Source organism: Neolamprologus multifasciatus, chromosome 1 (genome assembly GCF_963576455.1).
Source record: "Neolamprologus multifasciatus chromosome 1, fNeoMul1.2, whole genome shotgun sequence".
NCBI classification, from domain to species: domain Eukaryota; kingdom Metazoa; phylum Chordata; class Actinopteri; order Cichliformes; family Cichlidae; genus Neolamprologus; species Neolamprologus multifasciatus.
The window spans coordinates 13383192-13406613 of NC_140439.1; the positions used below are offsets into that span (position 1 = coordinate 13383192).

The window sequence follows — 23422 nt, forward strand, 5'->3', positions numbered from 1 at the left end:
GAAACTAAACTGAAATACATTTCTAATCACACATGAATACAAACACATGGCTGTATCTTATATAAAACTATATACAGACTCATAAAAGATAAGCATGCACTTCAGCATCTACTGATCACTTATAAATACAGTAAGCTAACTTTCCCTTGGTGACAGAGCAGTGACCTATGCCTGGTGCACTCGTAGCACAATCTGCTGGTGATCCTGTGTTTGACATGAAGACATCCCACTGTGAGCACATGGAGTGATGTGCTTAACAAATAAAATGCACAACAATGTTGTAGTAAAATATAGAAGAGAAAAAATACAACAAGTCAAGAAACAAGTATTAAAACAGCAACAAAAGCTAAGGTTGTTAAAACCAAAATATTCAGGTTGATGTGTGCTAAAAGGCACACCATGAAAATGTGTCTCTAGTAACAATTTAAAATGTTCGAGCATTTGTGCAGATCTAATATTAAGAGGCAGACTATTCCAGAATCTGGGACAGAGAAGGCTCTGTCGCCACAAGATTTAGGTTTAGTCTGTGGAATAGATAAGGTTAGTTTTAACCAGAACCTCATGGTTCTATCTGGAGCGTAAATAAAAAGGAGCTCAGACTGTTTAGTGATTTAAAAACAAAATGAAAATTTTTAAATTGGATCCTGTAAGAAACTGGCAGCCAGTGTAGACAGGCCAAAACTGGGATAATATGCTCCTTCTGTTTTGTACCAGCTAGCAGATGAACAGTTGCATTTTGGATCAACTGGAGACGATAGATAGAAGCCTGGTTCAAACCAAAAATATAGAGAATTGCAGTAGTCCAGTCTGCAAGTAATAAAAAGATGAATAACATGTTCAAAGACATTAGCTGGAAGGTATGGCATAACCTTGGCTAGCTGTCTCACATGAAAAAAGCTGGATTGGATTAGGTTCAGCTGCCTACACAGTTTAAAAGAACCTTCGAGGTACGCACTGAGGTTTTTTACATTTGACTTACAGTAGGAAGATAAGGGGCCCAGAGCACTGTCACTGTGTTTATTAACAATGTTGCCAAAAATGACAACTTCTGTTTTGTTTTTAATTCATTTAAAAAAAATGTAAAGCCATCCAATGTTTAAAGTCATCAAGGCAACGTAATAACAGCTGAAGTGGGTCTGTCCCTGCTTTTAAAGTCAGATAGACCTGCAAGTCATCTGCAAAACAGTGAAATGAAAGGTTGTACCATGAAAAAATAGAGCCCAGAGGCAACATATACAGTGCAAACAGGGCAGGACCATGATTAAGAGGGGCTATTTTGGAGCTGTGGAGGCCCATGTTGTCATAAAAAGTCCTTCCAGATAAGTAGGGCCAAAACCCCTGGAGAGCAGACCCTTTTAGCCTAGCATACTCCAGCCATGATAGCAGGATATCATGGTCGATCATGTCAGAGGCTGCTGTCAGGGCCAACAACAAGAGGGCAGCAGAGCTGCCAGAATCCAGAGTTAAGAGAAAATAATTAAAAACCCTTAAAAGTGCTGTCTCGGTGCTGTGTAGTGATTTAGAACCAGACTGAAGCTTTTCAGAGATCAAGGTGTGTGGTATCGCAAGAAATTAGTTGGTTATATAAATATATGAGTATGCATAATAGCTATTATTCATAGATACCTACATCCTAAGTTCCTGTTATTCATCTGAAAGAAACAGAATGAGTGTGTCGTTACAATGGTAATGCCAGGAGAGGCAGTATAGGTTCTGTGTTACATTTATGTTGTAAGAAAGTGGGAGAAGAGAGTGTCCTGTAGGAGGCAGTAAAAATGGACACTGATGTTCTGAACATGAACCGACAAGACGGTTCAGTAAACAAGTTGCAACCGTACTCCATTGTAAGCCTCAGTTATTTTATTTTTATTTTTTGAAGATGCAACAAGGTGATTAATCAATCTTGATTAAGATCAAGGTGGGCCTGCAACTGTAAATAGATCACTTTCTCCAGAACTTTTGAGAGAAAGGGGGGTTTCGAAACTGGCCTGTAATTAGTCAGAACAGTTGGGTCCAGGCTGTGTTTTTAAGAAGAGAACTATACTACTTAAAACATGACAGGACACACCTGTACCAAGGGAGGTGTTAATGAATTTCTTGTTTTTAATTCATTTTAATTAATGTGTTAATTAATTAAAGGATTTAAAAGTACAATATAAACCAGCTGAGTAGTTTATCTCCCTATGTAGTGTTAACAGTAATTAAAATATATCAGCGATAACAAAGTTGGGTAGTTTGAAGGGTGAAAGGGGCGAGAGAAACACACATGGAGCGCTGTAGTAGGATGAATACGTTAATTAATAAAACAATATCTTTGATTTCTAAACACTAGATGGCAACATAGAACCTCCCAAAAAGCTGTGTTCATCAGCTAATAACCAAAATAACCTGCACTTCCGTTGTTATCATTAAAGTGATTACTGAGCTTTTAACTAAGGGTGGAAAGGGTGACATATTTTCAACAGCAACTTTAATTTTATTTTCCTCACCTTGGTTAAGACTTCACTGCCGCCATCCGTTGTTGCAGACGCTGGAAGGTACAACTGGGAGCCTGTGTAAAGCTGCACAACTGATTGTGAATATGGCAACATTTGAACTTCAGAATAAAATTACAATCGGTCAGTGGTGAAAATCTTCCCTCAGTAACATCTGAGAAGCCATGGAGGTGATCTGCTTTTTTATCTCAACACGTATTACTTCAAAATGTCACAATATAAAACTGTTACAGGATATTACATATTAAAAATATTGAGTGATTACAATACAACACCAGAATAATATATTTTGAAAAAGGTGGTTACTACTGAATATTTTGAATATTTATTATTATTTTTATATAACCTAAATACTGAGTGGAGTTTGGAACTTCGTCTGCAGTCGGTTAATAAATGTATAATGAACTGAAAATCTTGTCTAAAGTTATCATTTAGTTAATGTAATGTAAATTTGTATTTATATAGTCTTATAGAATGCTCCCCATGACACCCTGAGTAAACTAAAATAAATACAATACCGAAAAATGTTGGTTTATCTGGGCTTTTATTTTTCGAAAGCAGTTTCCGGAAGTCGTCTTATTTTGATAAACTTGCCGGAGGTCCCGCTTTTGTGGAGACGCCGTCCCGTTAAGTGCCAGTTAACTGGAGCTTGGATACGGATCAGGGGCGAGAAGGAGGCGAAGAGAAGGCGGCACTGGCCAGAAAACAGTTACGAAATTCAACTCCAAGATTTGGAATATGTTGTCCTCCCATAAGTGCTGGATTGTTACTGTTTTTCTGGCAGGTAAGAAAGAGGAGCATTTAAAAATTCCAATGTGATTCCCGTGCGTGTACAGCGCTGCAACAGGTTGTTAAACTGAGATTGGAGTAACGGTAACGTAGTCTTTGTGGATAAGTAAGGTGCCCTGCCTACTTTGTGGGATAATGACTGGATGTAGTGGGGGAGAATTAAGCATTTAGATGCAAACATTTCCCCCTCACGTTAATAGTCACATCAGTTAACCTTTAACTTGGGTTTTAATGCTTGTAGGTCCGCTGAGCTGCAGTCGACTGTTTGTGGGCTTCAGTCATGTGTGAATGATCCGACCAAAAGCTTTAAAGGAGGCTGTGGATTAGGAGGTCTAACATCAGACACGTTTACTGGGTAAAAAAAAACAACAACAAGTAAAAATGTTTACAAATGACAAGTAAAACTAGAAAACTGCAGTTCATCATTTTTATTTATGTCCTGATCCATGCAAAGTGACTGTAATCAGGAGTATGTGGAATATTCCATAAAACACCTACATTCTTTGTTACAGTTTATGTAACATGTTTACGAAATTTATAGTACTATATAGACACACTGGAGCTGCCAGCTATAAGTAAATGTTATGTGCTTTAAAGTTGTTTTTTAAAGTGCTATCTTTAATCAAACCGACATATATATTAATTATATTAATTAGGGGTACCAACATTATTGACTATGACTGGAGAACAGCTCTGAAAAAGTAATGGCAAATCATTTAAGAAGCAGATTTACAGATTTTTAAGTGCCACATGTTTTCATCTGATTCTTTTCACATGAAGACAACACGTTTGACCGACAGCAGGAAAAAACATTTGCTAGCCACTCCCATCTCCTCAGTACTAATATCCAAAACACAGAGCCCCTCCTCTGACTTTTATTTTCTCATCTGGAACAAGAGCGGCTCTGAAAACTTAATAAAGCCAGGATGACCCCACAGTCTGTGATCCCAGAAAGAGCTGACTTGTGGGTTTGTTTGTTTTTGGGCTCCAGTTCTTAGAAATCAGAGTGAGGTTCCCACCTGATGAATTTATGTTTCAGCAGACTTTAGTTTGAGTCAATTCATTGCTTCATTTATTTAAAAACCTAAGACTTTTACCTGAAAATATGAGCTGATGATACTAATAATAAAAATAAATTAGAGGACAACTTCAAATATTCAGCGTACAGGTATTTAAAACAAAGAAAATAATCATTTTAAATCTGATAAACCAGAATATCTTTCGCATAATTGAATTAATGGTAAATACATGTAAATAATATGTCATTTGATTTTTGGTTGATCAGCTAACCAAGTGGTCCCCAAGCATTTTGCAGCATGCTGAACTTCCGAATCCAAAAAAGTCCACATCAGTCAGCTGACTAATTGTTCCTGTTGTACTAAATAATGTAAAGTAATGAAAATAATGTAAATAAATTGTACTAAGCCATTGTTTAACATTAGAAATCTAAAAGTTCTCCAAAACCACAGTAGATAAATCATATCAATATTTGGTGTGACCACCCTTTGCCTTTAAAACAGCATCAGTTCTACGTACACTTGCACACAGTTTTTGAAGGAACTTGGCTGGTAGGTTGTTCCAAACATTTTGGAGAACTAACCACAGATCTTCTGTGGATGCAGATAAATGAAGAGACATCCTTCCGTCTCTTCATGTAATCCCAGACACACTCGATGGTGTTGAGATCAGGGCTCTGAAGGGGCCATACCATCATTTCCAGCACTTCTTGTTCTTCTTGACGCTGAAGATAGTTCTTAATGACTTTGGCTGAATGTTTGAGGTCGTTGTCCTGCTGCAGAATACATTTGGGGCCAATGAACAAAAATGTATATTTCTGAAAGCATTCTTTGTTTACAGCATTTTTTCACACCTGCCTAAAATTTTGCGCAGTACTAATAGATTATTCTGTTGTATTCTCTTCCAAACTGAGCGATCTTTACACACAACAGCTTTCACAAGGGTGGTATGCTTTAATTGAGCTTCAAAAGATATATGTGGGTATGTTGGAACTCTGGTATAATATGAACATTTGTGTAGTGTTTCTGTTGCAGTTGTTACACCGCTAGTAAACACAACACTGTGCTTGCCCTTGCTGTAGCTTGTTGCATTTTGGATAAATTTACTCAGCTCTCTCCCTCAGGAGCGGGTGTGCTTCATTCTCAGTAACAGAATGAAAATAAAAGGGTCTGGTCTTGATTAAGCCAAGTCCCCTCCCTCTTCATTCCTACCTCTGCCCTTCTTCGCTGTTCCAGTCCTCCCACAGCTTGGCTTGACACATATACACAAATCCGCACATATGTTCCTGGGCGTGTGTGTGTGTGTTTTATTTCACATGACTACCTCTCCTGTGTAATGTTGTTAGTGGACTGTCGATCCCAGGCCCACCTTCATCATGTGACCCTGAGTAGCACAGCTTCAGATGCCCCACAGCAACATCAGGTCAGCTCAGAGTCAGATTTCACTGAGCTGAAGCAACTCAAACCAACACACACGCTGCTTCATTTCATTACAGCTAAAGGAGGAAAGAATTCTTGGAAATTCTTTTAAGTCTTTTAAGGTATATCTAGATGACGTCATTCACCATCCTCTGGTAGCATGTTTTTCAGATATTTTTAAACTTTGAAAACAGGAGCAGGTGTCTCTTCAGGGCTCTATTCAGTATCTGAATCATTGTGTTGCTGTCTGCAGTGGTATTCCTAAAATAGTGAGGAGGAAAAACTATCTTAAACAGAAGAATCTTCTAGCAGACCCAGGCTCAGGGTTCAATTTGCCATGGCTGACAGAGTAAATTGGACAAAATGTAACAACATTGTAGTAGCACACTGGGGGAGTGAAACGAGGTGAGTGGAGAAGAAGTGCTTAGTGGTCTCACGTGAATTCCCACACTACAGCCTAACTGTAAGCTTAACCACAAAGGAAATGTTTCAGTCTAATCTTAAAAGCAGAGGGAGTGTCTTCCTTCTGAATCCAGAGAGCTGTCACTGGATTGTTTGAAGAACATCTCTCACACTTTACTAAGCCTTCATCATCTTCTCCCACAGGTGTCTTCCCTCCATCCAGCTCCGGCGTCCAAGTGTTTGTGAGAGATGAGAAGAAGTATGCTGTGCTGTTCCAGTCAGTGGTTCTGCCGTGCCAGTACACCACCGTGTCCTACCAAACCGCCGTGGTGCAGTGGGTCTACAAGTCGTACTGTCGTGACCGCACCAGGGATTCATTTAGCTTTTCCGACAACTTGGGCGGAAGCCTGGGTGGGGGAGGGCTGACAAGCGGAACGGGAGGAATCAGCAGAGGGTACGAGAAGGGGATGACAGCCAGCTACCTCGACTGCTCTGACAACAGTCGGACCGTCCGAACTGTGGCTTCCATCTCTGGTTCCTCAGTCACATTGTCAGAGTACTACAAGAACAGAGACATCTCCATCATTAACAGTAAGCGTCTGTGGCACTACCTCTGGTTGTGTTTTATTTTTCTAAGATACATTCAGGTCATACAGCAGCACTTTTTTGTGGCATAACAGGCTGAAATTGAGCTCACCAGCATTATAAAAGGAATTACAGCACGCTTGCTTCCAATTGGCAAGGGCTGCAAAGATAAAATAATGTCTGAACAATATTTTCAGCATCAAAGATTTCCCTCAGTGCATTGATTCAGTCTTATGTTCTTCTTTCTTGTTTTGCCAAGCCTGGCAAGGTTCATAAAACCCACAGCCTGGGCACAGGCTCACCTTTCTCCCAGATTCCTTAATACTTAAATATCCAAAAGGAACAAGTCAGATGCTGCAACATGTGGAGTCTATTAACCTGTTGCTAAAATCGGCATACTTTTTAACACTTTCAGTTGTTCTGAGTGTGAATACTTTTTCAAAACCATCTTTTCAGAGACCAACAGAGACGTAAAATATGTATATAAATATCTGAACGCGGTGTATACAGGATTGTGTGTAGTTGTGTGTGCCTGTATGTGTGTGTTCTTGTTGAATACAGAGAGGTAGTCTTGTGTGCCAGCCTCAGATTTATGGAGCTTCTTGAAGAACTGGCCTTCTCTTCACCAGCCAGGGCTGCAGACAAAAGAAATGGTTTTCACGCTGTTCACTTATTCACTCTGACCTCTGACTCCTCCCTCTGATGTACCTCAATGTCCCGCTTTTAGTTTCACTCTCTTGATCACTGGACATCCCACCCTACCAACAGTCACTTCTCTCAGTGTAAGGCTCTTTGAGTTCCTATTTTCTCCTTCTCTTCTTGCCTCTTTCTGTCCCCACTCCACCTCCTATCACGAAACAGGTCAGTGTTGTAAATGGACAAAAAAAAGTGAAAAATTTCAACCTTGTTGCCTTTGGAGACGCCCAGTCATCCATTCCCATGTAATCCTATTCAGGGTCACAGGGAGGTTGGAGTCTGTGCCAGCATGCACTGGGTAGGGGGGGTGTTCTGCTAACTAAATGGCGTACATGGTACGCACACAGTTTAAAGGAAATTATAACATACTCTGAAGACAGCAAGAATCAAAAGAAAACAAAAGGAGATGTAGTTTTAAATGAAAAAAGTAGTATTAAGTAGTAAAAGTAGATTGTATTCCAGACTGGTGGCAGCTTGTCTCTCCTCCCCTTCCTCAGTTAGCAGGAAAAGGAAGTGAATTATACAACCCATTTCCTGTCTGTATTTATATGTCAACCTCCTCACAATAGAATCATTGGACCAACATTGTCTTTTATTTTGACTCCTGAGCCAAATTGAGCAAAGTCTGCAAGCTAGTCATGTTTATGCACATGGCTCTCCCTCTTTACATCATATCACCATCATATTACATCTTACACCAAACCCACCCTCTTATTTGGTGTTCTAGCTAAGCTCTGTGATTTTCCTCAACTGTGACAATGACATGTGTCACGGCTGGCGGGGTGAGCCGTGTGGTGTGGAGGAAACGGAGGACCCAAAATGCAGACAGCCGATAAGATGATGAGTGTGAGGGTTTATTTACAGTATACAAATAACAGAACTGAAAGCAGGACAGAACATAACCTAAACTGGGTGAGCTAAATGACAAACCGGATCATACAAATGGGGTGGGAGGCAGAGAGACACAGACGAGGAACAGACACCATGAAACACAGACGAGCCGACAACGAACACAGACCGACACCCACTATAAATACACACACCAGGTAATCAGGAAATGGCACACAGGAGGGGACACAGCTGGAACTAATGGACATAACGAGACACAACCCTACAAAGTAAAACAGGAAACACACAGACTGTTTTACATAACACGAGGACATGAACAGAGCACCGAGGGAGACGCAGGTAGGGAAGATAAACACAACCAAACACCAACAACCAATACAAGATCAGAAATAAACTAGAAAACACTAATAACAAACTCAAAGCGCTGGGTCACCGACCCAGGACCATGACAACATGTTCCTTTTATCACTAGATTTCTATATGTAACATATAATCACTGTTTGTTTTTTTATTAGGTACACATTGCTGTGCTGGGTTGGACCCACTTTGCCTTAATTCTTTGTGGCATAGATTCAGCAGGTTTCTAGAAACATCTCCCATTCCACTGAATTGAGATCTGGTGACTGTGGAGGCCATTGTCATGTTTAAGAATTATATATTATATATTTGAGCTTGTTGACATGGTACATCATCCTGCGGGAAATAGCCATCAGAAGATGGGTACATTGTAGTCATAAATGGTCAGCAGCAATACTCATGTTGGCTGTGGGGTTTAAATAATGCTTGGGTGGTACTAAGGGGCCCAAAGTGTGCCAAGAAAACACCCCCATATCATTATACCATTACCACCAACCTGTACTGTAATATATCTATATATACAGTATTATAGATATCTATATACCTATATTATTGCTAATATATATTTGTGATATATCTATAGTATGGCTAAAGCTTCTGGATGGATGCAAACTGCATTTTGTTGCCTTGCACCTGTGACATGTGCAATGACAACAAAGTTGAATTCTATTCTATTCTATTCTATTCTATTCTATTCTACTGTTGATGCAATGCAGGATGCAGCCATGCAGCAATGTTGTTTATGCCAAATTGTGATTGCTACCATCTGAATGTGGTAGAGAAATTGACAATAAGCAATGTTTTTCCAATCTTACTGTTCAACTGAAAATGCTACGTCCAAATGAACAGAATCAACTTTTTGGGATTTCCTTACCTGGATCATTGAGCATGCATCAAGACAAATAAATCACCTTTCTTTCCCACTGAGATGTCTTCATACCTAAATGCACTGAGCTGCTGCCGTGTTATTGGCTGATTTCTTAGTTTTGTAACAAGAAGTTTAACAGTTCTACAAAATAAAGTGGCTAGTGAGTGTAGACGATTAGCTTGGACCTTTAAATCCTAACTGTATTTTGCTCTTTTAATGTGTCAGGGATTTTCAAATATGCTAAATGACATTTTTCTGAATCCTTTCACAGTCATGAAAAAATAAAAACAAATGACTTCATACATTATCCTGAGCTCACAGACAATATACTGAAAAACCTAACTAGCCTACACATATCCCTGAACTACTTTGCTACGCAGACTGTGAGACCGGCCTTATTGCCCAACATCAGTGGCCACTTCACTAAGGGACTATTAAGTGGCTGAAAGGAAACAAACCTGCTGCCAGGCTCTGAGATCTTATTGAAAGCTTTTCCACAATGGCAGTTAGCCTAATTAATGCTTGTGGTATTTAATGAGATGTTTGGCAGTGTAATGTGTGTAGTACTTTGTATCTGAGTCTTTGAACTTTGTAGAAATGCAAACAAACAGGGAAGAAATATTCAGGGTAATAATTCCAACCATGCATCATAAACCTGATTTTGAAAGTCATGCTTTTTTTTTTTTTTTTTTAATTCTTTTTGATTCCAGAGTGCCAAAAATTGTAAGACACTTGTTTTTATTTTAACTCCTCCAATTCAGAGGCTGACCTGAGGATAGGAGAGGTCCAGTGGGGAGACAGTGGAGTATACATCTGCAAAGTGGTCATATCTGATGACCTGGAGGGACAGAACGAAGCATCTGTGGAGCTTTTGGTTCTTGGTGAGTTGCTTGTAATTTACATTTCATTTTTAAATGAAAGATAAGAACTTGCAGTCAAAACTAAGAAGTGTCATAATTATTGATGTAACCTGCAAATATATGTAGCTTGTAAATCAACTGAAACACTGTGTTAAAAGTCATTGATTTCACAGAAATCTGTACGATGTTAGACTTGAAAACTAAGTCCTTCAGCGTCACTGTGTGTCTGCACACGTGTGTATTTTGAATGTATCAGTAGGGTGTTGTGTTACAGTAACAGTGTACTTGTCTTTGTTCACTTACATGTTACCAGAGAAACTGTTGAGAGGCTATGTAGCTCTTGGTGCCTTAAAACACTCAGGCTGAACTTTTGTTAGGCTGACACTCAAAGACTTATGTGTATGCACGAAAGGACACAGTCTCTCTCACACATACACAGAGGTAATCAGCAGTAAGCTTTTACAGTTTCCTCTTGACAGAGTGAGTTCCACTCCATAGTTGTGTTACAGGTTCCATAACTGTGAGTTTTCACCCTGATGTGATAAATCCACCATGGTGCTAAAATGCTATATTTTCTGGTTTTAGTGTAGCTAATATGGCATGTGAAGCGCTTCTTGTGTCTCCATAACAACAGTTGAGGCCACAGTGAATGGCTGAGGGGATCTTTTGTCTTTTGAGCAAATGGGTTCACAGCAAAGAAGACAGGGAAGATTTAATGATGTGGAGGAGGGTCGGCAGAGCACAGTGATAGACAATAGATGAGGGCGATGCTAATGTGGGCCTTTGAGAGCTCAATCCTGCAGCCAAACAGTCTGGTTTTAAATTTACAGTCAGAAACGATATGCTTCTGATACAAAATTTTCATTAAAAAACAAAATGCACATAGAGAAAATAATTCAACAATTTTCTGCTGCTTTTCTGGGTCAGCTAGACTTCCCTCTTTTGGTCAAGCTCTGCCAGTCCACGTTTCTCATGTGGTCTCTTTTGGGACTTTGACTCATTTTTCAGTGGAAGGAAAATCATATATGATTCCAACATTTTTTACAAATAAATAACTGAAAAGTGGGGTGTGCGTAATTATTCAGCCCCCTGAGTCAATACTTTGTAGAACCACATTTTGCTGCAATTACAGCTGCCAGTCTTTAAGGGTATGTCTCTACCAGTTTTGCACATCTAGAGACTGAAATTATTGCCCATTCTTCTTTGCAAAACAGCTCCAGCTCAGTCAGATTAGATGGACAGCGTTTGTGAACAGCAGTTTTCAGATCTACGTGTACGTGTACACCACTTTGTATTGGTCTTTCACATGAAATTCCAATAAAATTGATTCATGTTTGTGGCTGTGATGTGACAAAATGTGGAAAAGTTCAAGGGGGCCAAATACTTTTGCAAGCCACTGTATACAGTCTATCTGGATATTTACAAAAATAGCATAGCAAGTAATTCGTAGTGCACATTTACAATGGAGATTTTAGGTCACATTAGAAAAAATAAAAGGAAAATCTATTTTGAGAAAAAAGTCGAGATGTGAAGATTACAGTTGTTGTTTCAAGACAAACTGCTGCGGTTGCTATACCCGCTGACTTAGTGAAATCGTACTTCAGAATTGGTTTCAGTAAAAGGAAGGAAAGAATTTATCTTTTACCTCATAAACACAGTGTGATGATCAGTATAAGGACATTGAAAAGATGGTCGGTAATGTATTTATTTTTCTTAATCTGGTCCTAATACTTATTGATACATGTTTAATGGCCTAAAATGCAAAGATCTGATACACTTTATTGTATCTAGTTTATACATATTAATGGAAAATTCTAGATACATGGTTAGTGTGATAGACTGATCTCTTGAAACTGTTTAGACAAGTTTGATTTAACCCTGACTATAAGCCTACAGGAAGGAAGGGCTCAATATTGTCTGGTTTTAGTGTGTGAAAACAGCCCCAACATATAGTCTCACTTTCCCCATACATTTAATCTCTGAAGGAGATGTATAAATGGCTTTGTTAAACGTCACCCTTTGGGATCGCATGTAGGGTCAAGTATGCAATCCCTGCATATCTGAAAGAAAACCTTGGTTTATCACCAGCCTTCGGGCAAATTCTGGATTTAATAGAAGCTGGACAAGTGTTATCCTTCAACAGCATGAGAATCACAGAAGACACAGCAGCAGATACAAACAAAATTGCAGCGGTCTGAAGTAAAGCAATATAAATGTCGACATCGTTTTTAAATGCAATAACCTTAATAGGTTTTTTCTGTTTTCAAATCCAGCAAAGAACATGTATAGCCTACTAGAAAGATATAAAATAAGGTATGTGCACTGTCAGCTAGAATCAGGCCAAAGTAGTCCAGCTTGCACCCTTTCCAAACTGTTTTTTTATACTTACCACTCCTTTCCTCTCTTTGCCAGAATGACACACTCAGCAGCAAAATACCAGTGTTTGTTTGTATCACACACTCATATGCTGGCTTTTTCACTTGCGCACCCAAACCAAACACATTCACACACATTTCTGCACCAGCTCGTGACACAGTTCCGCTCATGTAACATGTTTTATTCAGACATTTGTTTGACTTCTTCTTTAAAGATGTGTTAAGGAACATTTGAGAAATTTAAAAAACAACTAGTAAACTAGTATTTTTTTTTTTTATCTTGATATGACTTTAATCTGTCTAACCCTAAACTAAAAGTATTATCTAAAATTGATTCAGTACAATTCAGTTTTATTTGTATAGCACCAAATCACAACAATAGACATGACAAGGTGCTTTACATTGTAAGACCCCTACAATAAATTGAAGAGAAACCCACCTCAAATGACCCCTTATGAGCAAGTACTTGGCAACAGTGGGAAGAAAAAAACCCTTTTAACAGGAAGAAAACACCAGTGGGACCAGGCTCAGTGAGAGGCAGCCATCTGCTGTGACTGGTTGGGGGTGAGGGGAGGAAGACAAAAGGCACAAACTCTATATGTAATATTATCGACAACACATCAGCCTTAACATGCATCACCAGGCACACTGCCATTTTAGTGGAAAACATTAAATTAAATGAAGTGTAAAATTGTGCAGTTAGGTATCTAACATGTGTCTTTATTTCACCCCAATAAAGCTGGCTTGGGATTAATGTAATTATTAAGTTCTTGGAAGAAAACTTTTGCTTAATAGGTAAATTGTTTCCAAAATGTTACAAGCAGCATAAGAAAAGTAACTGTATAAATAGGAATCAGTAAAAGAAGAGCCATCTGGAGTTCTGATTTTAGCCGACATTTTTAGTGTTTTTTGCTGTAGCAGCGACCTCAACAGCCAATCTTCACCATTTGGTTGACCTGAATAGTTGGAGTAGTTTGGCATTTCAGGAAATACTTCAATATTTCAGGTGCATCTTTCAGCACTATGAATGAAGATATTTATAGTTCTTGAAGCTAAAAGCTACGTGATACACTTGAACTTTCTCAGGAACATTTGTCGTCTTCTATAAAAACAAAGTCTCATTGACTTGGCAGTTATCTTCATGAGACTCGTTCAAACTCCAGTCTGTTTTCGTTTTTTTTCAGCAGTCAGACAATCAATCTTCTAATCAGTCGATTTGAAATGTTTCTAGAGCAGGGACCATAAACCGTACGTCGAGGGCCACATACAGCCCACTTTGATCTTAAGTGTGTCAGATCAGTAAAACTTCCATTTCTGTCAGTGTAAAGATGTTTAACTACATATTTAATCCCTGAGATATAAGAAAAAGACATGTAATTTTAATAGTAAATCTCAGCTTTTCACCATAACAATAAATGCTGGTGATGTGTAACAAAGTTTAAGCTCTGGTAGCTCTTTTCTGTCACTTAATTGTTTATCTTTGCTACTTTGGTGTGATATGAAAAGCCGTGGGGAAGGTTTTTATCACTAATAGAAGCTGTAAAACATTAAAAATACAGTTTAAAGTAAAAGATTTGGATCTTCCTTCCTATTTTCGAAAGTTGCCTCGTGGACTGGATTGTTGTCTTTGCCAGACCAATTCAGACCCCTAGGCCTTATGTTTGGACACCCCTGTTCCAGTGAAAAACCACAATGTCCTCTCATGCATGCTGTTTATCTGTCTTTTTTCATTCCTTCTTTGTATTTTGCTCTGTCTTTCTCTTAAATCACTTTTAATGCATGCATGCCGCTACTGCAATAACTTTCTTTGAATCAGTCATTTCAGTTTATATCAACTCCATTGCCTCTCCTCTCTCTTTTCCAATCTCCTCTCGTCCACTGTGCTCTCTCTCCAGGTTTCTCAGGTGTTCCTGAAGACCTCCTGCCAGACTTTGATTTGAAGATAATGCCAGGTAGGGGCTTAGTGCATTCCCCCCCTGCACCTGCTTTCTTTCATTCATACTAACACTACTTACCTCTCGGACTATGAAAATAGGAACTATGAATAAAAAAAGATCACTTTTTACACCATGTTCAGTGGTTCCTGTGCTAATACTGCCTGTAACACTGTCTAACCTGTTCTTCACCCACAACATCTAATAATACAGCAAGTACTGGTGATTCACCTTCTTTTAACTCAGAGACTCATCCACACCCATCAAGTAATGAGCTGGTCATTGCTCCCACTAAGATGAGCTGCTCTGGAAAACAGCTATTATGGTCATTAAAGTTATTTGTGGTTGTGGTCAGCAACTATTCCCACACCATTTGGATAATATCCAGTCAAAAACACATGATGTATCGGATTCTTTTATATAAATGTATAAATGTGCAGATTGTATGGAAGCAACTCCCAGCATGACTTGCTGTCCACGATGACTCCCACAGTGTGCGTGTGTGTATCTGTGCGTGTGTTAAGGAGTCATTACGGTTCCAAACGATATCACATAACAAGCAATTTGGTGGTAACAGCCAAGCGTTCAGTAAACTGTCCTTTTCCTTCCTGTAGCAAAAACAGGTTTCCTGCACATGAGTGTGTGTTTTCTTCTGGTGTCCTTTAGTCTGTTTGTATGAGAGAAAACATCTTTAGTTTTATATTGTTAAAGACTTCCTTATCTGCGCTCGCCTTCCCTTTCCTTTGCCTTCCCCCCAGACAGATACATGTAGGTTATCTCTTGTACTCACTTTATCCTTCTCTCCAAAGCTGTGGTATTTAATAACAGTTTGTACAATCATTCCTTTTTCCTGTAACTCATATTCCAACTAAGATGTCATTTGTTCCCATTTTCCTCTCCAAAAACAACCCGACAAGGTTAATAAGTGCAAGAAAATCTACGAAATCTACGAGGGGACATAAACTTGCAGCTTTCCAGCCTTTTGTTCCTTTGTGATGTCCCAGTGCGCTCCAGTTCACTTTTCCTTTTTCCTGCTTTGACAGGAAATACATCACATTAAAAAAATGGTAGAATTAAATCAGGCTACACACAAAGTCATAGATGTCAGTGTTTTACCTTATAGAGAAATGCTGCTTTAGTGATTAAAATAAATCTGTTAGCATGACTCCTTGGGCTGCAGTTGTGATGAATAAAAGTGTTAAATAAAATAAAAGTTTTGAATCTTCTGGTAGCTCACTGGTCAGACTGTCCTGTAATTATAAAACAGAGTTCTGTTAATTCACAACAAATGTTTTTGTCTTACCAAACAAACCTCCCCTGCCATTTCTAGATACAAAGTAAGTAGATACTAAAAAAACAAAACCCTTTCTGTCATTTAATTGTTTTTCTGTTACTTAGTTGCTTTGCTGAAGTATGAACGTGGCCAAAGCTGAGCTAAGAAAACAGTTGAAAGTCCAATATGTATGCTCTCTTTCACATTTACCAAAGCCATGCACTGGGGCTGGATTGGAGCCTGTGCTGAGCCAATTTTAGTCCCTACCTTTTTTGACAGCCCTGCTTTAGAGATTATATAAACACGGATGAAGAATAAAGGTTGCTGCTGATAATAACATTTTTAGCCTTCAGTTTCTCTCAGCATTACATTTTACGGCCATTGTGTTTATGAGCAGGTTGCTTGAACTGTTTTACACGACTTTTTCATTTTCAAAGGTTTTTTGTGTTTTGTTTTTACTCATTATTTTTCACGTGGCATTCTCAGAATACAGTATGGCTCCAGAATGATCAAATGAACCTGATCCTGTATCAGTGTGCTGAGTAGGACATACGTATTTATTTATGTGCAGGATTTTGTGCTGTGTGTGCTTGCAGAGTGGGTGTTTGTGGTGGCAGTGGCACTTGGCAGTGTGTTATTCCTGCTCTTGATTGGAGTTTGTTGGTGTCAGTGTTGCCCTCACTCCTGCTGCTGCTACGTCAGCTGCTGGTGCTGCCCCGACACGTGCTGCTGCCCCAGACACTGTGAGTATGAACATACACTCAGAAATGCACAAGTTTGTGCTCGGAGAACTGACGCATGTCTGAATGAGATTATATTTTGCTTTTCTTCTTCTTCTTCTTCTTCTTCTTCTTCTTCTTCTTCTTCTTTTCTTTCTTTAAGTGTATGAGGCAGGAAAAGGTATAAAGACAACCACCTCCTCACCTCAGACACCTCCCTACCCACCGTATTTCGTCTCTGGTGTCCCAACCATGGTCCCAATTGCTCCTCCCTCTCTGGTGGACAAGATATCTTCAGTCCCTGGCTCAGATGGGACCCTACTCACAGCAGGTGGGGACTTACTCCTGATTACCTGATTGCCATTTGTTAACTATATTTTTTGTCATTTGAGCTAGAAAAAAAGGTTAAAAGAAATGTAGTCAGCCCGAATGTCCCTGTGATAAACTATTTGTGATTTATTCAGTTTATGGTAAAGTAGAAAAACACCAGTATGGTCCTCAAACTAATAAAACACACATCCAAGTTCCCTTTCTGATGACTCGAGTGTGTATCTGCAGTGCCCATGCACGCTGTAGGGGTTCCCTACCGCGTGCCTTCACCTCAGGATCAGGATTCTCTCAGGGTGCTGCAGTATGTAGAGAAACAGCTGGCTCACTTCAACCCTGCCAGGTCCACCAGCCACCAGTGTAAGCCTCATAAACCTGCTCTGTGGCTTTACTGTACTACTAAAGTGTTCTGATGCTGTCTGCAGCTTTGGTAGTGTCTTTTATTTGTTTTCTCTTCTCTTGGCATGACCTCCTGAATTTCCTGTAGTCTGGATGTTATCTAGTTGCCGTTTTGCATGCCTACTTCCCTGAAAGTGTATTTTTTTTAATGACTCTCACTTCACACTTAAGGCAGCTTCTTTAAAACCTTGATATTCTTCATCTGCAGGGTCTTGTTCTGGGAGAAGGGCTCTTTTAATTCATTTTTTGGCAGGTGTTACTTATTTGATTAATTCATTAATTTTGTTCTATCTAGCCTGTGCCCTGTCTGAACTGAGCTCCCTCCATGAGGGAGAAAGTGGCTTCCGCCAAACATATCGCAACATCCAGAAGAACGCTCTGCCAGCCATCCCCGATCACGACACTCAGCCTGAACCTCAGCGCTACCGTGAAAACCGCAGTCCGGAGCCAGAGAGTTACCGCGATAATCCCCCATCTCCCCACCATTATCATGATGACCCTGACCCAGAGCCTCGCCACGTACGGGACGAGCCTCTTCCTCCGCGGCGATACAGCGATGACCCTCCATCTTCGTCTCAGTCGCGCAGGCCCGGACGAAATCAGCGGCAGCAAAACCACAACAATGAGGAAAACCACAACAGGTGGAGGACTGTCTGAATACACAGAATGCCTTATGCAGAGATACAGGTGTACACTTAACTCATGTCATATTTTACAGGTGGAACCCTCGCTCTGAACATCTTCACAGAAAAACATACCGAACTGCAGGGCGAACCGGCTCACTGGACGAGCTGGAGGAGTTTGCTGCTTGTTACAAGCAGAGAGGAGGCAGAGGGGCAGAGAGGAGGGACGAAGAACAGCGAGAGTATGAGATGGAGCATCTGGAGTACAGCCGATACCCTTCTCACCGAGATGCCCCACCTCAGCATTATCACAGTAATGAAAATGAGGTTGAGGACATCAGCGACCGCGAAGAGCAACCCAGGCGGATCAAGAAAAACAGACATGACATCAGCCCACTACCTTCACCCAAAAAGAGGAGGGACACGTCAGACAGGGAGCGCGCCGTCCCACCTCCTCCCACAGCAGGTCCACCTTCAACTTCTTCTCAAGAGAAGGACTATGATGCTACCTTCCTCAACAGCCTGCTGGACCGTAAAGCTAAGTTGCGAGGGGTTACCCAGGGGAGGACTGGGGCCCGGGGTGATGAAGATTCAGACACACCCTCGAAGAGCAGCCTGAAAAAGAGCAGCGGGGAATCCAGTCGGCACTGCAGTCGCTCACCTAGTAACAGGCCCGACACAGATTTGCTGCCTCCTCACACGGAGACAGAGCGAGTAAGAACTGACAGGTCGTCACCAGGAAACACTCACTCCCCTCAGCCGCCCATTCATTCCTTAGCGAGTCACAGAGAGGATCCCAGAAACAAGTCCAGGAAAGTGGTGAGTAACATCGTGAATTACTGGGATTGTATGCAAATTTAAGGATTTAAAGTATAGAGTATATATTCAATATATTTTCTTGGTACTGGTGTGTAATTAATGAAGATACAGACTAGAAAAATGATAACACTAGGCTAGCTTCAAATCACTAAACACCCAGTGTTTCCAATAAAGTGCACTTGGCTAGGAGCCCACAAAACTGTTGAGGAACTCATGAGCTTAGAGATCCTGTACAATAGTTTGAGGACAAAGTGTCACGTTAACAAGGGCAGTCGAACACAGCAGCCACTTCATTCTATAAATAAAGAAATAATTGATCATTCTGGTTTTACAGATTAGGTTAAAGTTCTTTTCAGTTTCTAGAAAAAGTGGGCAGAGCTAAGCAGAGCTTCATTCTGTAGCTATAGCTTTAGCTGCTTATCTTTGGTTAGCATCTTTAACATTTTCAGCTTGGTAAAAGTGAGGGTGTCTCATTCGGTTTGTTGTTACAAACGTTTTCATGGTGGTTGTCCCCACGGTTTACTTTGGGAAACTTTGTGTCTTCGCTCACAATGAAGAACTCACTAATAGCCACAACCCCATGCTAGCAAAGTTTGGCTGCTCATAGCATATGGCTCGGAGTATGCTACCAACTATTTATTCACCCTGCTGTGCGCCTGTTGCATTTGCAGAAAGTCTTGAAATGAGACACACTGTCTGACTCCGGTCCCTGGCTGGTCGATTTCTGCACCTGAAATAAAGCCAACAGTGTCTAAAATATGCAGAAATTGCTAATGTGGACTTGCAACTTTTTAGGCCTCAAAGTTTCCGTGTGACCTGAACTTGAAGAAAGCTCTAGCTGAATTATACACAAAAGCTAATGTATTTTATAATTGAAAATACCTCATATTAAAATGTCTTCTTCAGGGAACTGGCTGGGGAAGAGTTGAAAAAAGGTTTGTAGGCCTGTAGTAAGTGTTGTTGTTGTACCTTTGGCAGGTCAGGTTCAGATGCTACCAGAATGAAAACTAGGTAGAAGATTCTGTTCTATCTCCAACTCCACTATAACAATAATAACTGGTTGTCTCCTTACTCACAAACCTGGGTCAAAATGTTATATCGTGTCAAAGACGTCTTCTACAAAACACATCGATTAAGAAGAGTCAGTGTTTTGACCTCAAGTAAGGTCTTGAAACGAATCTTCAAGTCACAAAAGAGTTGAAGGCACTTTGTCCCAGGTTCCACTTCACCAGAATAACCATGTTTGGCTAATGTCCACTCTCTCTTTACTGCCTCACACTGTTCAATAAGATAAGCTGTGTTGTTGCTTTGATCATTTACACTTTTTTTTGTCCTCATCAGAGCACTCTCCTCAGCCGAGACTCCCTTATCGTCTGATGGACTTCAGTCTTCAGTACAGACTGAAAGCGTTGTGCAGCCTTGATGCTCTACAGGAACTGCTTGTCAGCTGATAAAAGATGACAAACGTGGATTCATAAAGATAACGTCAAGGACAGCAGACTGTGGGAGAGCTGAATCAGTACTGATGAGTGAAGACAAGGACAGCAGAGGCACCCGAGATTGTTACTCAGCTGCTTGTGATGTCATGGTGAAGTCACTGGCTGTGTGTTATGTGGACTAAGACTGAGCTAATGCGTGCAGGGAGTATGACCTGGACCGTTCCTGCGAGCAGTGTGCTGTTGGTCTCCCCTTGTTCCTGTCAGAAAAGGCTCTGAAGCAGAGAGATTTACGTTACACTTTCAGCACAATGCATGCATTCATTTCCATCTGATGAGTTACGTGAATGAAAAAGAACTTCTGTAGCATGACAACGGTATGACAGCACAGTTATTGTAAAGGACCGCTGTGTCATTCTGTAGTATATTCAGGGACTAAGGCACCTTAGTCAGAAAGCTTCTGCAGCAGTAATCAGTATTACCAAATGTTTACGCTTATTTATTTTATGGGACAGTGGACATTAATGAAACAACAGTGTTTATGTGTCAGAGCTCAACAGCTATTGTGGATCCATCATCTGAATACAACTAAAATGACCAAAGGAGGTAAAGCTTTTTCTACTTAAAATAAGGATAAAAATAGGAGAAATAAGACAGTGCTGACAATATGACACGGCACCAGCAATCTGAAACAACACAAACAATTAAAGACTGTCAACAAGTTCCCCCTTAGTAGATCGAATGCAAAAGTGATGCTGACTAACAAATTCTTTAAACGCTTTAGCTTCCCTCTCATCAGACCGGGGATAAACACACTGTTCAGCACCAAATCACTTAGAGGCACAGTTAGTGATTAGATGGTGGACATAGTGGAGGTTCTCAAAAGTCAGAGAGGAACAAAGCAGAGCTACACGAGAAGAATATCTAACATAAATTCCTTATTTGGGTAAAAACACAACTCTAAATAAATGGTAACTTGTGGTAACTTCGACTGATATAGTCACTTATACAAATGAGGTTTGTAATATAAGGTTTAATTCCATGTAGCAACATGTATCAGCTAGAAACGTCTGAATTGATTTAGTTTTGTATGTCTATTATTAAAAGTTTATAGCAACAGGATACCTCAGAATGGGCCTCTTGTAGATGGTTACAAATGTGAGCATTAAGCTGTCTGTATATAATCTGTAAATGACCTAATATGACAGAAATCTATGCATTTTTAAACATTTTAAAATACCTGTTAAGTCTGGATAAAAAAAACTGTATTAAAAAGACAATGATTTTTCATCACTGTGTGAACGAAACACCCAGAAAAGAAGTAGAAGCACCAGAAGAGGCCTAATAATCTGTTCCCAAACAGCAAAAGTATATTTTGATGGTGAGAAATAAGAAATGGTTTTGAAAATCAGTCATAACTCATAAAGCTGCACTGACGCAGCACTAAAGTGATGAAGGTGTGGACTAACCTATGCTGACCTCTGACCCAAATATGACCCACATTTGCTGTAGCATTAGCAGCGGTGATGCAGTTAACCCCAGTGCAGTTTTGTAACATTATCACTAATGACGGGTATATATTTACATGATACATGCTAAAACATGATTCCCATCACAATATTTTAATATACAACAGTACATGACAAACTGAAACTGTATGAAATTAGTGAAAAATGAGGGAATTGTTAATGACCCCCTCCCCTCGCAAAGAAAAACGACAACAACAACTTTTTTTTCACTATATGAATCCCATTGGAAATTCCCCCCATATTAGTTTTAGAGATTTAATCATAGGTCAAGATTATTATGCAACAGTAACATTACTTTGTGGAGCTTTCCCTCCTCTAATAAAAACATGTTACAATGTATAACTAAAAGTTACATTTTGTATTGTCTGTAAACATTTAAAGGTATTGAACTGCAATTTGCCTTTGAAAGATTTTTGTACTACACTTTTGTACGGAACTGTTTGTGCACGTGGTGTGTTTGTGTTTAAAATTTGTAAATGATCTTGTGTGTGTAAGCACTCAAGTGCGTACATAAGATGAAGTCTGTATTTCTATCACCATAATTCAGCCATTGCTTATCACTGTTGAGTGAGCACTTAAACCAACTCAGTGTTATCAGCAGCCACACACTAAGCGTGCTTTATGGAACAGTCATATCAAATATTTTGTTCTAATATTACACTGTCCAGTAATTCATCGCTCCCATGTTGGTGACACCTGTGTAATTATTTTTTTAATGGTTGGTGAAAAATTCTCCCTTTGTTTTCTCTTGTGTTTGGTACAGACAACTCTGTGTGCGGGAGTTAGCAGGAATGAGAGAGATGACTCTTTATTTTTCTGTTAAGGAGACAATGTGTGATTGCGTATGACTCATGTCTTTGTTCATTGTTTTAATCACAGACTGCCTGTCTTGACTACACAGCTGGCTCGACACTCACATATCGGGTCTTCCAGCTAAGCCGCAGATATTGTCCCTGTTTGTCGCCGACATACCACATTTGTTACAATTGCAGATAATAGGTTGCTGAAGTGCCTACTTGCAGGGTGGCAAACATTAAGGCCAGCAGTGTTTGACTACGCAGCAAAATAAAGTCAGCAGAAATAAAACTCCAGGGTTTATTGAAAGTTCAGATTATTTGTTTTAAACTGCAGAGACATCAGTGGAATGAGGGTGTTTCTCTTTCATGCTGCTCAGTATTTCTGTTGCGTCGGTATGCAAACTTTACTGCCTTTACTGTGTAATTGTAGTTTCTACTTACTTTTGTGGATAAATATTTTAAACCTTAACCAGAACGTTGAGATTATAAAATGTTGTCCATCTAAAAACATGTCTGTGTAAACAAACCAATAATAGCCATTTATTTGTTTCCATACTAATCAACACATCATCAAATCTATAATCCTGCATAAGAAATACTTTAATTGGAAGCTTTTTCTTTCTTTTTTGGGGTTTATTTTTGTTTGCGTGCCAAGCCGACATCAGTTTGTTGCGATTTCTGTTATCTGGCCACTCCTCCAAAGGGAGGGTTTAGCAGGTGAGGAGCAGCCAGTCAAAACAAAGGTGGCTTTTAAGGAGGGGCAGCCTTGGAGATCCAAAACAGGTAGAATTATGCTTAGTTTGCACTATTACACTTGTGTCCGTTTGCATTAGTATTTGCCTACAGAGAGGGGCT

The 23422-nt window shown here is 39.9% G+C and overlaps 1 protein-coding gene across 4 annotated transcripts; it reads left to right on the plus strand.

Annotated features, from left to right (window-relative positions):
- Positions 1–3077: 3077 nt before the first annotated feature.
- On the plus strand, positions 3078–22856 carry LOC146525444 (uncharacterized). Of its 4 annotated transcripts, XM_085156633.1 has the most exons (11): positions 3078–3279; positions 6326–6712; positions 10238–10357; positions 14607–14663; positions 16515–16661; positions 16801–16968; positions 17196–17324; positions 17659–18004; positions 18082–18805; positions 19784–19816; positions 20147–22856. In XM_085156633.1, the coding sequence occupies exons 1-10, from the start codon at positions 3234–3236 to the stop codon at positions 19814–19816; spliced, it is 2157 nt and encodes a 718-aa protein (XP_085012759.1). In that variant the 5' UTR covers positions 3078–3233; the 3' UTR covers positions 20147–22856. The 4 variants fall into 4 exon arrangements, with proteins under 4 accessions (XP_085012759.1, XP_085012777.1, XP_085012753.1 ...); XM_085156627.1 differs by lacking the exon at positions 19784–19816 and having other exon boundaries at positions 3081–3279; XM_085156651.1 differs by lacking the exons at positions 17196–17324; positions 19784–19816 and having other exon boundaries at positions 3080–3279.
- The last annotated feature ends 566 nt before the right edge of the window (positions 22857–23422 follow it).